Here is a 16,212-nt window from a genome sequence, read left to right on the forward strand (position 1 = left end):
TGGAACATTGCTCATATGCAATAATATGTCCTGAGAAAACAGCGTCCTTGAAGTGAACTAGTGATATGTGATTGAGCTGTCAAAAAAAAAAGGTTTTAAACGAAAAAGAAAAGCAGGATTGCACAATGATCATCTTAAAGCCCAAGGGCATTTAGTGTTAAAACCACAGAGAAGCTGGAAACTGTTAGAATATAATATAAGTTTCAGGTTCCAGAGAGGTGAAAACATGTGACTTTCTCACTATTAGAGGAGTTACATTCTTACCAGGGTTTGACTTTAAATTTAACCGCAAATACAAGAGAAAAAGCATGTGAAAAAAAAGCACTTGGTAATCGCAGAATTTCCATGAAGGAAAAGAAAAATGTAGATCTAAAATGCAGCATAAGAAGAAAAGGTAAGTTAATGCATTGATAGTAATAGTGCATACATCATATTATTATTATTATTATTATTATTATTATTATTATTATTAGCATGTATTGGATTATTGCCACAGAATAATAAGAAGGCATTATTGTTTTACCAATTACCAACATTATCACAGCCAATATGCAACTATTGCAAGATTACCTAAAATGAATAATTCAGAGTGTTATCTATACCATTTCTCTGTTTTTTATTTTGACTGATTTATACTTAAAATTGTATCTTTCTCAATACTTTTTAGGTAATCGATTCCATACAAATTTATAAAGTGTTAATAGACAGTAAAATGGCACGTATCCATTTAACATGTATTCATATTATATATGTTAAACAGCTAAACACTTGTAAATTGGAGACTGCTTTGGATTCACATATAATTATATTTATGTATTGTACTGCCGTTTAGCTTCATAAAACATGGACATCCTATCCAATGTTATGATGTTTAGGTTTATAGCAATGACAGCAGAAATGTATGTAAGCATTACATCGTATTTATAAATATATGATGTTAGACATAGTAGCATCATCAATCAGCAAGGTATAACAATGGGTGAGACTGTGGGGTCATGTACAGATACTGTATAGTAGTATTTCTTTGGGGCTTTTCTGTGGCAACAAAATAGAACATGTGTTCCAAAGAAGAAATCCAATTGAAAGCAATATATATTTTTTCTTTATTAAATCTTAAGTATTTTTGTCCTATGATCGCACTGTTATTTTCCACCAAAGAACTGGTAAATCTTGAAACGAACGAGGATCCATATTTATCAAACGCTCCCGGGTGTAAAACTGGGGCAAACCAGGACACAAATTCGGCACCAGATTTAACTAAGAAAAAAACCCATTTGGGTGCTGCGGGGACTGGTTTCCTTTGGTAAGTGTAGAGCAGTTGATTAGTCACACTTTGCAGCTGGGAGACTATGATACACGTTACATGGCTGAAAAAAGGGGGGACGATGAGTGCAAAGATCGGTACCAAATGTGTTAAAAGGGGAATTGTATTGTCTCGAGTTGTATCATACCGCACTACTCTCTGTTATTGTCTGATAGGATTATTTTATTTTTTATATTATTATTGTTGTTGTTATTATTATTATTATTATTATTATTATTATTATTAATGTTATTATTAATGTTATTATTATTATTATTATTATTATTGCTACTACTATTATTATTGTTTCATGAAACTGAAAAGCCAAAAAAAACTATTTGAAAAAAAAAGGGGGGAACATCACATGGGGGTCTATTTATCTGTCAATGGGTTTGCAAAGCCAGGGCTGCAGTGAAGCAAAAAAAGTGCATCAGGCTTAGCAAAGAAATGAATCTCATAGAAAGTTATAGGAGTTTTCTGAAATAGTGTTTGGCTCTTTGCATTGCTTTACTCCTTTTTTTTTTTTTTATTCTAGTAGACTTTAAATAGACCCCCATTGTGTTCTTTGAGATTTGCGGTCCTACTGTAAGACAAATTTGGTGCTTGTTGTAGTCTTTCATTAACATTTAATGTACGGAAGAAGACTCTATGCTGCAAAACTGGACCAACAAATATGTGTCATACTGTATTTATAAAAGCAAAATATTCCATTAAATTCTATGGGACCTTTATAAAATATAAATCTGGTACAGTGTCTTTGCCACATTTTTGCAGTCCAGAGACTCTGATACAACGACTCCTCATAGCTCCCAGAATCTCCCAACAGCACAACACACTGATTCACCTGCTGAGAGAGCAGCAGTAGAGGGGCTTTTCTTTGATAAATGTGATGCTGCTATTCTGCGCTACTTTTTCAGCCAGGAGACTTCTTTCAACATAGGGCCACCTTGGTATTCATCAAGGAAATCATAAGAAGCTCTAGTATCATTATCATTTTATTTCATTGGCCACCACAAAGGATTCCAAGGGATAAATGACGTGCAATATCATGTTGTCATACTGTAAATGAAGCAAGGCATAAAATAACAGCGATTAACTATACTTGGATGAATCTGTTAGGAGAAGTTTATCTTAAATTCACTGGTTGAGTTGATACTCTTCAGACAGCAAACCATGTAAAATCACACACACACACACACATATATTTTATTAATCAGTTCTGTAGTATTATATAATACTTACTGTATTTATTTCAATTATCATTCAACTTTTAACGCCCTTTTTAATGAGTTTTAAAGCATCCTTTGATTTCTATAGCAGGTTTTAGCCCACCACCCAAGCAGGGCAAGATCCTTGCCACACTTTCCTGTTTCAGATAATTTGTTGCCAATATTCCCAGCCGTTTGAGCTGTAAACTGTAAAAATAGATAATGTTACCTTAGTAATATAAGGATCCACAGAAGCTGTTGAGTCACACAGACTGAAGCAGCAATTACAGTATGCTACTGATACAATCAGGAGTTTTAACAGATTTATAACAGGAGCACAAAACAATTGCCAGTTTAGGTAGAATGTAGAATTATACATTGTTTTACGCATCCTGTATACAAAGGAAAAATAGGGAGTATTGCTTCTTTAAATGGGCTGCTTGCATTAATAGCAACATGTTCATGTGCTATTTTTTATGTGTTTCGTAGTTTTGTAGTTTTAGATATTTTGTTTGTTTTTCGTAGTTTTGTAGATCCTATACACAGTATAGCCATACGCTGTCATTTGTACAAATCCTGATATATAACATAAAATTTAAATATTGACTAATATTAATAGTATTCGTAATACAGTACTACACCCACGAATACAAATAATAATGATGTAATAGTGAAAAAGAATAATACATAATAGTAGACAGCATTAAATGTTTTTTTTTCATACTTTAATTAGGAAAAGATCATTACACTTTATTATTCTTATTTATGATCTAGACAGCATCTGGATTTAGAATTTGATTAAAGGTACGGAGTTGTGGTGTCAACAAGTTTCTAAGCGTTACATATGATATCGCCAAGTATCCTGCTAACATGATGTGACTATGTTATATCAAGATCCTTCGCTTCTAGACATGAGATCAAAATGCATTATCCTGGTAATCCAGCGTTTGAATGCCCTCATGAGATTTTAGCACACCCACATTTTGTATTTATGATTAGAAATGAAATTTGGATTGAAATAAATATGTGCAAATAATATAATTGTGTTCGCGATCAGAAATTCTTTCAATTCAGGTTTAATTTGGGGGGTACCCAGGAAAACCTCTAATATGGCTTATCATGGCAAAAAAACAAACCAAGAATCATATGTTGATGACTTTATCATTAACCTGTATTTATATATTACTATGTGTAGCGTATTTATGTTCAGTGCCTATAAGGCCATGTTGCTAGATGAGGTAATAGTACTTGGGATTTGCATTATTGGCATTATTTCTGATTGCCTAACAGCAGATTTCAAAGCTGAGGCTTTTGGCAACTCTGCAGCATTGAAAGTCTTAAAATAGAAAGAGAGAGAGAGATTGGGGAGGGGGTGAGAGAGAAGGGGGGAAGGGGGTGTGTGTGAGAGAGAGAGAGAGAGGGAGAGGGAGAGGGAGAGGGAGAGGGAGAGGGAGAGAGAGAGATATTAAATGAAAAGGGGAGGGAGAGACAGAGAGGGAGGTAAGTCAAGAACTTGAGCTCCAATTAGCTGGCATTTGTTCTGTGTTCCCTCCCAGCACTGAACAGTCAAACAATGGAGAGAAGGGTGATCCTTCTAAGAAGAGTGCACTCTCTGATTGACAGCTGAAGTGGCCTAAAAAGGGATTGAAATGATGTTTATCAGATGGTTTATATAGGAGAGTTGTAAAGACGCACAAGGACTTGTGTCTGTACAGAGCTGAAAGCAAACAGAGATCAAGGAGGATCTCCCTGCGCATCCCCTCGGTGCCTCACTGATTTCTTTCCTTCTACCTGGATCAGGTCTACATGAAGGAAACCTCCTGGATACCACTAAAGCGACTCAACATGCACTGCCAAGCCGAGCTGAGGCTCACCTCCCCCGGGCAGCTCAAAGCAGCCAGGCGGCGCTACAAGTCCTTCATGATTGATGAGATCTTGTCCAAGGAGACTTGCGATTACTTTGAGAAGCTCTCTCTGTATTCTGCCTGCCCTTCCCTCCTGGTCAGACCCAAGCCTCTGCACTCATGTACTGGTAAGGGCTCTCACTTACAATTAATGACAGTACCGTCCAATATGATATATATAATAAATAAAATGTGCCATTCTTTTAGCCATCTTTATGGACACGAGTAAACATGACGTGTGACTTACAGTATCACACTACTTGCAACTTTATAGAGGGGGTGTCATGTGGCTATTGTACCAACACTCAATGTGTTGCAAGAGTGCAGTCAAGCCGTTGTATTCAGAGGTGTTTGACACAACGTTATTATCTAGCAGCAATGACAGGATGTACACAAAAAGGGGCAGTTGACAAAAGAAAACTGCATCTGTATATCTGTATATATCTGTATAATTGTGATACAGTACCTTTTCCATTATATATATATATATATATATATACATTTTTTTGCTTATTGTGCCATTGTGTGTGTATAATTATGACACATTTTACATTATATGTACAGTATATATATATATATATATATATATATATATATATATATATATATATATATATTCCTATAAACACACACACACACACACACACACACACACACACACACACACACACACACACACACACACACACACACATTAATTGTTACATATGTATAATTGTGTCATCTTTTGCAGCACATGTTTTCATACTTTTCTAGAATAGCTAAGGTTGTTTTTAAATTAAACCCATGTTTTAAAAATCCATTGAGCAGCGTCAAAATTAGAAAAAACCCAGACTCTGGAAATTTATTATTTTAAACTTTTGTTCAATTTTTGTATCAATAAATGTTTTCAAACTGATCAATTTCCTTAGGACATTATAGGAAAAAGCTTTATAGGGAAAATATTGTCTTATCACATATGAGCAAGAAAAGTTATAGATGAGAGGGATATCAATAAGCTTCAAATATTGTCAGTATTCTCGGGCTGGATTGTGATTTCCAAACAAAATTGTTTGAATTGTCTTTATTAGCTTAAAGAGATAGCCAAATATTATTAGACAAGTTACTTATGATCGCTTTTTCTAAGAAAAGTTATACTGTAAATAGTAGGTGTTTATTGTATATCATAATGGAGATTATGTATTCAAGTTTGGAGGAGGCACAACAAGAGGAAAATAATTAACACCAATGTTATTAAATAAAAAATAGCTTCATTGTTTTCAATGTATTTAAAAAAAACACTTGGTGTTAGTTTTTAAACGTTGTGGCCTATTGTTTGTCCCAGTTTTGTAACTGAGCGACTGGTTGGTAGCGCACAATATTTTCATGCATCCAAAGACCCTCTATTGTTATACCAAGATACTTCGGAAGATTGGTTACCATTAAACTGTACATGATGTGTGATGGGATCACTGGGTATACCACATACTCCTACTTTCTTTTTGTCATACACTTTGACTTCTTTGCAAAAGAAAAGATAATTTACACAATCACATATTCTTTTCTTTTCTGATCTCAAGCCATACATCTTTGCAGACATTTTTGTCCTCTCATTTAAGAGTTACAGTAGGTTCACCTGGAACCAGTCACAGTATCATTAGATTATTAGTAGTCATCAATGACAAAAACGTAATTCCTTGATGTCAATCTGTATGTCAGACAGTGAAACAACTCTGAGATAACAAAGGGTCCTAATTATAGGAGTAACAAATCCAGAACATTTTAAATACATGGAAGAAAATGACAGATTATAAAAAGACAGAGAATTATTTCAGGTGACCCAAAATAAGAATTTTTAATTAACAGGCGTTTTGATGTATGGTATACAAGGGAACAAAATATAGGAAGAAAACTTAGTGAATAATATTAATAGTAATACATGAACACTATTCATAATCATAACAACATAAACGTACATGTGAAATTAAAATAAAATATTGCTAATGATTATAATTATATTACAAATTACACCAACTGTGTATTTCGCAGTTAGGGGTTAGTTTATATTTGGCTAATTTTGATATACCCCAAAGTCTCAAATATTTAAAAAGATGTTGGCTCAGGTTATGGAAAATATAACATCAATGTGTCCAGTGCTACCCCTCCTGCACTTTGAGGCGCTTTCAGGAGCCCATGGCTCTAACTCATTGTGCTGAAAAGCTGATTCTCCATAGCCAGGAAGCCTCTGAGTATAGTATTGCCTGACCCGAGGATGAGTAGAACTCTCGAAAGCTTGTCCTAAAATTTCAATTGTTAGTCCAAATAAAAAAGGTATCACCTGAAGTGCTCATTTAGTTTGCACAATCACAACTGTACTAAAACGGCCACTTCTGTTCCATTCATTCAAGTGAATGGAACTATGAAGCTTCTCTGCGGAGTAGAAGCGGCTTCATGGCATATTAAATAAGGCCCTATAAGGGAGGTGTGTGTGCGTGTGTGGGGGGGGGGGGGGGGGGAGAACGTGGTGATCTAAATTGGCTTGGGAACCAAAGAAAATAACTTTGATCGCGTCACTCAGAACCTTCTTCCCTGTGCTTTTTCGATCATGCAAGTAGGAGAATGTTTGGACAGTGCTCACAGAGTTTGACGGTCGCGTATCTTTACATATCAATTACTTTACAATAAAGGTGACATTTACAAGTTCAAAACCCATGCAAAGCAATATTCACACAATGCTAAACCCTAAGCAATATATATATGGATTCATTTTTGCATTCTGATACTTTCACTAGACCACAATGAAGAGGTTCCATAAAGGTTGTTGTCATATTTTCTTATCTAAAAAAAAACCTCTAAGGAATTGAAATGTTTGGTTTGTAACAGTGATTGCAAATTCAATAGAAGTGTAAGACAAATTGTGTTTCCCAAAGCTCAGCAGCACGAGTATCACAATAATTAGTGTGATAATTTTCTTATTCTCCTGCAAAATGTGTTTCAGTGCTTCTAATGAATTCAAAAGAAAAACGAATCCCGAACAGTATGTAAACTGTTATAACGTGTTAGGTATAGAAGGGATAACTAGTGTAATATATAACAACGCAGAATGTGCTCAGTTAAAAAGTAAAGGCCCACAATTAAAGATTACTTTCTGATAGCTGTAATCTTTTTTTTTTTATAGCTGAAACGTAAAAAAATATATATGTTTATTTAATGGTATTTATTGTGATTGATTTTCCCTTCCCTAGGTAATACATACTGTATATCTTTGTGCTTTGACAGGGGGTGTTCCGGTAGCCTAAAATGTTAAACCCATCAAAGATCTCTCTTCATTATTTGCAGTAATAATAATTGTTTTCAAGTAAATCTATGCTGCGTATATGATCAAGTAGAATACGGTAGCATTCAAAATACCACAGGTCTCTGTACCAAATAATTTAAGCTCGCAATCCCCCAAATAGTTTTGTTTTTCTGTTTGTTAAAAGCAATAGGGATATTTACATCCAATCACTATCTTGATTAGGTTTTGAACATGAAGGTTTTAAAAAAAAAAATTAGGAAATCTTTCTGGCTACAAAACTAACACAAAAGGTAGACAAAAAGTGGCAGATTTATTTCAGAAAAAATGGTGCATTTTTACCCAGTTTTTCAATCAATACATTTTGCTAAATACTCTCATAAAACAGGAAAATATAATTGAATTGGCTTCTCTTACTACCACATATTATAAATGATTTATAATGGTATATTAAAGAAACATAAGCGGAGAGTTTGATCTAAGTGTATTACTACTGTGAAGCGCTATGTACATTAATGGCGCTATACAAATAAAGACATACAATACAATACTAGTACGTTTTTATCTTTGCCGTGGTGAGATATACTTAAACTACATGGTTTTGCTGCACAACTGGCTTTCAACCATTAAGTTCTGTGCGTGGAATAACATTATTTCTATTTAATACATCTGCAGCAGTTTTCTGCGCTAATGTCGCCCCAGTTTGCCAGGAAACCTTGATGAATAGCTCCAAATAAGGCCACTTTGTGTGATATTTATCTCAAGCGTCTTGTACAAAAACAAGATGCAGTAAGCAATTTGGCAGTGTCCCATTTGCAAATTTAGCTTGAAAACTGGTACAATGAAACGGCACTGGATGTATTAAAGGGAAACAATTCTCATTGCTCACAGTGGGACGACGCTTTGAGGGTTATGTATCAAAATCTCCCAGCTGCAACAATGGGGGAAAACTGGGGCAATATAACTGCGTCAAATTTAATCAAGTGAATTTTCTTTGATAAATAACGTGCATTTTTTTCTCCTGTTTCCAGCCAGTTTTGCGTTTTTTCTCTCTCTTGTTTCCCGCCGACTTTGCCGCCAGGAGACTTTAATACATAACCCCCAATAGTTATCCCATTTGTTAAACCAATGTATTAAGCATTGCAATCAGCTTTTTTGTTGTTGTTGCAAAATTGGCACTTTAAAATCTAATGTTAAATTGTGCTTGTTTGCGCCTACATACTGTACTAACCCTGAAATTTCTGTGCTATCATTGTCAAAAATAATTATTTTTCTTTTACTGGGTGCACACAAATAGTCTGCACTAAGTGTACAGATTTAAATGGTATGTACTAAAAATAATGTTTTGTGCGCCCCAACGTACTCTCCTAAACAAGGATAAGGTCTGTAAAAACCGACTGCCAAGTTGTATTAGAGTTCTTCTAAAGCATGAACGGATGCGCTATACGCACCGAGTGACAGAACGAGCGTAGTTAATATGATGCATATTTTAGTACATGTTTGTGCTCATTTTTATTATGAAATATTTTGACACACTACAAATGACAAACAATTGGTAATACATAGATGCCATAGTCTCCCAGCTGCAAAACTGAGACAGAAAACGGCACCAGATTTATCAATGGAAAAAATGGTTTTGCTATCAGTTGGGTTTCCTCGCTGACTGCTGCTATTCTTTGCAGTCCACAGTCTTTGATAAATACATTCCTTGGTCATTACCTGGATACTATAAGAGTATTATGCAGCATTCACCCCTATTTGTTTTGCTGGTGACAGTGGCAATGTGGGGATTGCAGTATTTTTGATGTAATTGTGAGTATTGTGGTGCACAGGGACACAGAATTAAAATGGTCTAAAAATGATAGGAATACCCTTTTTTATATCACACAAGTAATGTTTAGCATTTGCTTTAGTTCACATGATCCAAAATATGTGTGAGCTTGAAACAAAGGCTCAAAGAATGCATTGCAAATCTTTAATTTCTGAAGACTTTACAAAATGTTATCATAGTAAAACATAGTTAGCAAATACAGGAGTGGTCGACCAAAACCTAATAGCCACGGGTGCCAAATGTCGGGGGGAAAGAATAGAAAAAATATTGTGCTGTTGTTTTGCATCAGTAATACCCCAGTTGCGCATCTAAGACACTAAAAAAAAGTAAATTTATCAAGGTGCATGATGCAGAAGCAAAACTGATGCAATTTGTATAGTTTATTTAATTGTGACATAACCGAGTCAAAATGCCCCTATCTGACATAAATGTGTTTTATAAATGACTCAAAGTAATGACAAAAGTGCATAAGTTTAGCCTTTAATGGAATTTTGATTAATGCCGCTCCATTCTGCCTCCCCTCTCCCCCCCCCCCCACCCCTCCCCAAAAGACTCATTTCGCCTCCTGCTAAACCTCCCAGTATTAGTTACTGTAACTTTAAGAATATGCCAAAAAAGGCCTTGGGGGCTATGTGAGAATCTAATCTAAACATCATCTGGGCAAGGATAGTGCTAGGTTTCTAAACAAAAAAATCCCATAGCCGCGATAAAAGTGTAGAGATCGTTGTAGAGAATGTACATATCATTCCTCAGGATTTATTCTAAAATTAATTAATGTGAGACTGAGGCTATAGTGCTGCAAGAAACCAGCACCAGATTTATCAAACTATAAATCTCAGTGCTTTCAATAATATTGTTTTCTCCAATAAAACTCATATTGACAAAGAGCTTTTTCTATTTGATGTTTTATTGGACTTTAAACCAATTCAGTAGTTACTTATAGTAATGTTGATTTATTGCCCATTCCTGGTTGTCTGTTTGTCAAATAGACCCTAAAGTTTAGTGGCTGAAAAAGTAGAGCAAAAACATTGCAACAGTTTTATCAAAGCACAACAGCTTTTTGTTTCTCCAGTTCTGCCCAAGGTTTGCAGCTGGGAGACTTTGATAAATAACTCCTATAAGCATCAAATCATTTGTGCCCCAATTTTTGGCCTACAGACTGCACACACGTTGGCGCTATATTAAGTAAAATATAAATACACGCATACTTTTTCCATTTACATGTGAGCGGCAGAAGAAATGCAGCAGAAGTAGTATGCTGCATTTTTGCTTTGTGCACAATCACAAAGAACCTGTGAATCCGATTGAAGGAATTTTTACTGTATATATGCTACTTGTATAATTTAATAAGCCGTACATATATTTAAAAATAGCCACGAAGCAGAAACACCTCAAACTCCATCACTCCACCATTTGTGATGACCTGCATTGCTTTTACAAAACATTGCTGTCTCCCAAACAGGAGATGTGTTTAAGCATTGCAGCAGTGATCAGATCGGTGGAGAATTGTGAAAACACGTTTTCATGCTCTGTGGTTTACAAGGACTGTTGAGTGAAGAGAGACTTTTGTAAAACAAAAACCATTGCTGCACAATTGAGCATTTGTCTCATAACCAACCACTTGTATTCATTCACTTTTCCTCTTACTAGAACAATAATGTTACCAGGACATACACAGAAATCAATAATGAATTGCTGGCATAGTATACTGTAGCTATTACATTCAATTAGTGGACCAAACAACAAAACAGAGGAGTGGCCAATGAGGATTAATAAAAATGTGCCCCCCCAGTCTTCATAGAAGTGAAAGGTAAACCAAAATGTTGTATATGACTGGATCTTACAATATTTACCTTAGTTATCTGCATCAAAGCAATGTCAGCATTTACTTGCCCTCTGGTTGTCTGTCCAACAATGTATTTGTGCAGATTCTTAGTAAACCAAGAAATTCAATATGAATGACATTTTGCACAATGCTATTTGTGTATCGATAGGTATCACATAATTCAGCTTGTATTTTACGTATTACTGTTTAACCCGTCTGAAGACAGAAGATGTTGTAATACTGTATGTAGTAGCGATAAAGAAACTACTGTTTTTCCCAAAAGCAATACAATGAGTATAGGATGTAACCCTTTCATTACAACTAGTTATATGTGTCATACAAAGGTATGTATGTATGTATGTATGTATGTACAGTATGTATGTCTGTATATAGCGCTATTAATGAACATAGCGCTTCACAGCAGTAATATATGTGAAAATCATATAAATAATACGAATGACACATCAAGGGGAGAAGTGCTTCAGACATAAAAGTAACATTTAGGAAAAGGAGTCCCTGCTCCGAGGAGCTTAAAATCTAATTTGTTGGTAGGAAGAACGTACAGAGACAGTATGAGGGCGTTCTGGGAAGTGCGTCTGCAAGGGACCAAGGTTAATGTATGAGGTGTTAATTATCAGTCATGGAGCTACTCATATGCTTCCTTAAGCAAGTTTTCTTTAAGGTGGGTCTTACAGGTGGATAGAGAGAGTGCAAGTCGGGTACTGAGGGGAAGGGCATTCCAGAGGTGCGGGGCAGTCAGTGAGAAGGGTTTAAGGCAGGAGAGGGCTTTAGATACAAGAGGGGTAGAAAGAAGACATCCTTGAGCAGAACACAAGAGTCGGGATGGTGTAAAGCGAGAAATTAGGGCTGAGATGATATATTATGGATCGTATAAATGTCTGAAACACATCATAAACTGTATTTTTGTTTGTGATTAAAGTAATATTTGTGTAAACTAATAAGGTATATAATGCAATAATGACTGTATAAGGTATGGGTGTAAAATAATGTATATCCATAACCAATATAAATTAATATTTCATTTATATTAGTGTACAATTGAAATAAATGAAGGATGTCCTTCCTTCATTTTTTTAAATTGCACATTAATATAAATGAAATATTTATTTATATTGTGGAGGTATGTATGGATATACATTATTGTACACCCATACATTATACAATTATTATTACATTATATACCATATAATTAAGTGAAAATTTTAATAAGTGTAAAAATGTAATATTTCTCAATACAGCAATCTTTAAATACACTGACAAATAAATTATTGTAATAAACATATTTAAAAAAAACTTCACATGTAAGAAGCAACTGTAGTAGAAAGTTCATACTCCAAAATTGGTATTTATTTATAAAAATGTTTTACCAGGAAGTAATACATTGAGAGATACCTCTCATTTTCAAGTATGTCCTGGGCACAGAGTTATAAAAAATACAGTACATGGTATGTTATTGTTACTGAAAATGCAGACACAGGGGAACTCCAAATAGAAAATCAAAGCATATAGGATAATTCAAGATAGATGTACAGTAGGGACTTGATTTGAAGAAAATGGGCAGATGAGAAGGACCTTAGTTGCAGCCAATCTGTGCCCCCTAATTAATATGTTGACAAATGCGGTAATGCCTAATGAATAATGCCTTAACATCAATTTTCTTTAATAAAAGTTACTGTGTTATAAATTGTGCACTATTCTCTTTTACTGTATTGAATAGTGAGCTATGCTTTTATATTTACAACTGTTTCTTTAAAATAGCTTTCCACAAACTGAACAGTGACATTTCATTTTGCAAACTAATGACTATTTTGCTAATTTATATATGCAACGGTCACAAATGTGTATATACAGTAGGATTTACGTGTGGGCATGTCCCTTGTGCAATTCTAATATTTTTCTACTATCCTATATGTAGCACTGCTTCCTCCTCCCCCCCCTCTGGGAGATCTGGTCTTCTGCTACCGGTGGTGTAGTGCTTAGTACCTGTTAGGTTCCAGGAGATGCTGAGGGTTTACGTTGGTATGGGGAAACAGGACAGGGTTTTTGATGTCACCTGACCTATTAGAATTGAGACCCTGCAATCTGTTGGATCTTTATCTTCAGCCAGCCCCTTAAGGAGCTCAAGGGAATATCTCAATCCCAAGGGGTGAGACCCAGACTGGCTTTAATCTGGAATGGCTTCCTCTCTAGTGCCGACGGGAGGGCAGAAAGTCTGCACCCGGATTGGCTGCACGCAGACCAAGCTCCACCTCCACCCCTGTCAGTCAGAGAGGCCGCCTGAGGATGGGGAAAACCCAATATGATAGCCTGCCACAGCCTGCAGCTACCAGAATTTACATGACAGGGGGGTGGGGGGGGGGGGGTTGTCGCAGAAGTACAGCCAGAACAAGCCATAGCTACACCCTCCCCTAGGTGAAAAATCCCATGTCCTCACTGGGAACCAAATTTGGGGTACCGTCCGTTAACCTGGAGCCTGAAATACAATACAAGGTTACATACAGATCACATCGTTTATTTCTCCAACCATAGGGGAACGGTGATGGAAGCCATGTAAAGAAAAAAAATTACATCTTGCAATATTGCAAGAACAGTGAGAATTGAAAATTAAAATAAGCTACAATTACTACTTACAATTGAGCAGAAATAATCAAGCAGAAATCCAAACAGTGGCAGTGAAGACCCTGGATGGTGTGATGCAGAAATGTTAGCAGATCTCAAAATCAGAGACACAAAGTCATAGTGCAGATCAAATAAAAACATTTTTATCAAACCGAAAACTCACAAATGAAGGCTTACACTTTGTAAGTGAACAAAAGGCATGGTAAGTAAACAGGTGTTGCTATTCTAACGAGTGCCACCACAAACAGACGGGACTATGAGGCTGAGGTGGGGATAGTGATATACACCGACCTACAACTGCATAACCGCGTCTGGAGTGCAGAGTGGAGGTCGTGTAGCCGGGTCAGGTAGGAGAGATCAGAATAGTCGTGATACTCGCTGTGGTCTAGGATTGGAAAAGTCAGATGGTCGTTGTGTGTAGCCGAGGTACAGGAGTAGAGAAGGTGGGAGTCCAAATACAAGCCGAGGTCAGGGGTCAGAGAAGGCAGCGGTCTGGGTACAAGCAGAGGTCAAGGACAGAGAATCAAGGCAGAATACAAAAGCAGCAGGGCAGCAGGATGCTTGAGGCAAGCACTTTGAAACATACACAACGTTTATGCTCAGCCAATTTGCCTAAGGGCTGGCTGAGCATATATATAGAACAAAGAGCCAATGGGAAGGCTGCAGGCAATGAGTCATCACAGGTAGACAGTGTACTGATAGGCAGGGGTGGTGTATCACAGCTATGGAGTAATTAATGTTGTTAACCCATTGAGTGCCCCATGTAATGTTACATGGGTGTGTTGTGGAGACAGGAACGTACACTGTTGCGTCACGGATGCGGTGTGGGGCGGAGCTTAGGTCCAGTCTTGACAGGCGTACTGGGGTGCAGCGCAGGGATGAGGGGCATCACCCAACGCATCACAAAATGCATCAAGGTGGCGTGCCCGAGGTCCAATCCTCACAGCTATATGGTGAGTCGCGATCTCACTGTTCCACCGTCCAAGCCTCCGGTCACATCCGCATCCACTGTGATCCTTTGACGTAACTTATGGTCACCTAACTTGCCAGGATTGTTTGGAGGAAATCTTTGATGAAGGCCCGAATGAGCCTAGGAGATTGTAGTTGGTCCCTTGAATCCAAGAACACTCTTCGAGGGCAAAGCCCCTCCAATGAACCAGAATGGAGCTTTCCTCTGGACTTCAAATTACTGTTGTCCCTCAACCAGGAGGGGTTCAGGAGGGGGCACCGAGGCAGGAGATTGAGGATCCTGTATGAAGGGTTTAAGTAATGAGGTGTAGAATACAGAAGGAATCCTCATAGATGCTGACAACAGCAGCCGGTAGGCCACCGGATTGACCTTTTCGATTACGGTAAATGGGCCAATAAACCTGGGTGCCAATTTTGCAGTGGGAACTTTCAATCGAATATTCTTCGTAGACAGCCATACCTTTTGCCCAGGAATGTAAGTTGGTGCTTCACGGCGATGCAGGTCGGGCTGCTTCTTCTGCATAGAGACTGTCTTTCTGGGGTTCTCCTGAATATTTTTTCATGACCTCCTGAAGATGCAGAATCCTTTTATCCGCTGCTGGTACCCCGGATCAGGTCCCGCGGTAGGAAGCGCTGAGGCATGGAAGCCGAAATTGGAAAAGAATGGGGAGTCCTGAGTCAACTAATTCCGTAGATTGTTATGAAAGAATTCGGCCCACGGCAAGAGATCTACCCAGTTGTCATGGGTATCAGAAATGAAGCAACGGATGAACTTTTCAAGTGATTGAGTCGTCCGCGTCAGTCTGACCATTAGCCTGAGGGTGATAGCCAGAAGAAAATTGAGAGAGATTCTGAGTTGTTTGCAAAAGGCCCGCCAAAATGTAAAGATAATTGGAGCTCGATCTGACACAATAACTTGGGGGGACCCATGAAGACGAAATACTTCCATAATAAATATTTCAGATAGTTTGAGAGCATTGGCTAGGCCCTTGACGGGAATGAAATGGGCCAGGAAAACCGGTTGACCACCACCAGAATGGTATCCTTCCTTTGGATATGGGTAGTCAACGATGAAATCAATGAAATATGAGACCATGGAGGTCCGGAATAGGGAGAGGTGCAGAAAACCTGATGGCCTGATACAGGGAGTCTTGTTTGGGCACAAGTAGAACATGCTGTGACAAATTCCTTATGTCCTTACGCATCCCTGGCCACAAAAGGTCAGTTCCAGAAGATCAACAGTTCTCCTTGTACCTGG

At 37.3% G+C, this 16,212-nt stretch overlaps 1 protein-coding gene across 1 annotated transcript in view; it reads left to right on the top strand.

Annotated features, from left to right (window-relative positions):
* The first annotated feature begins 4,056 nt into the window (after nucleotides 1-4,056).
* BARX2 (BARX homeobox 2) overlaps nucleotides 4,057-16,212 on the top strand; it is a 77,444-nt gene continuing 65,288 nt past the window's right edge. The window contains exon 1 of the mRNA XM_075603335.1: nucleotides 4,057-4,543. Within this exon, the coding sequence (XP_075459450.1) occupies nucleotides 4,318-4,543 (226 nt within the window). The 5' untranslated portion in view covers nucleotides 4,057-4,317. The remainder of the gene's footprint in view (nucleotides 4,544-16,212) is intronic.

The sequence above is a fragment of the Ascaphus truei genome, chromosome 6 (genome assembly GCF_040206685.1).
Source record: "Ascaphus truei isolate aAscTru1 chromosome 6, aAscTru1.hap1, whole genome shotgun sequence".
Lineage (NCBI taxonomy): Eukaryota > Metazoa > Chordata > Amphibia > Anura > Ascaphidae > Ascaphus > Ascaphus truei.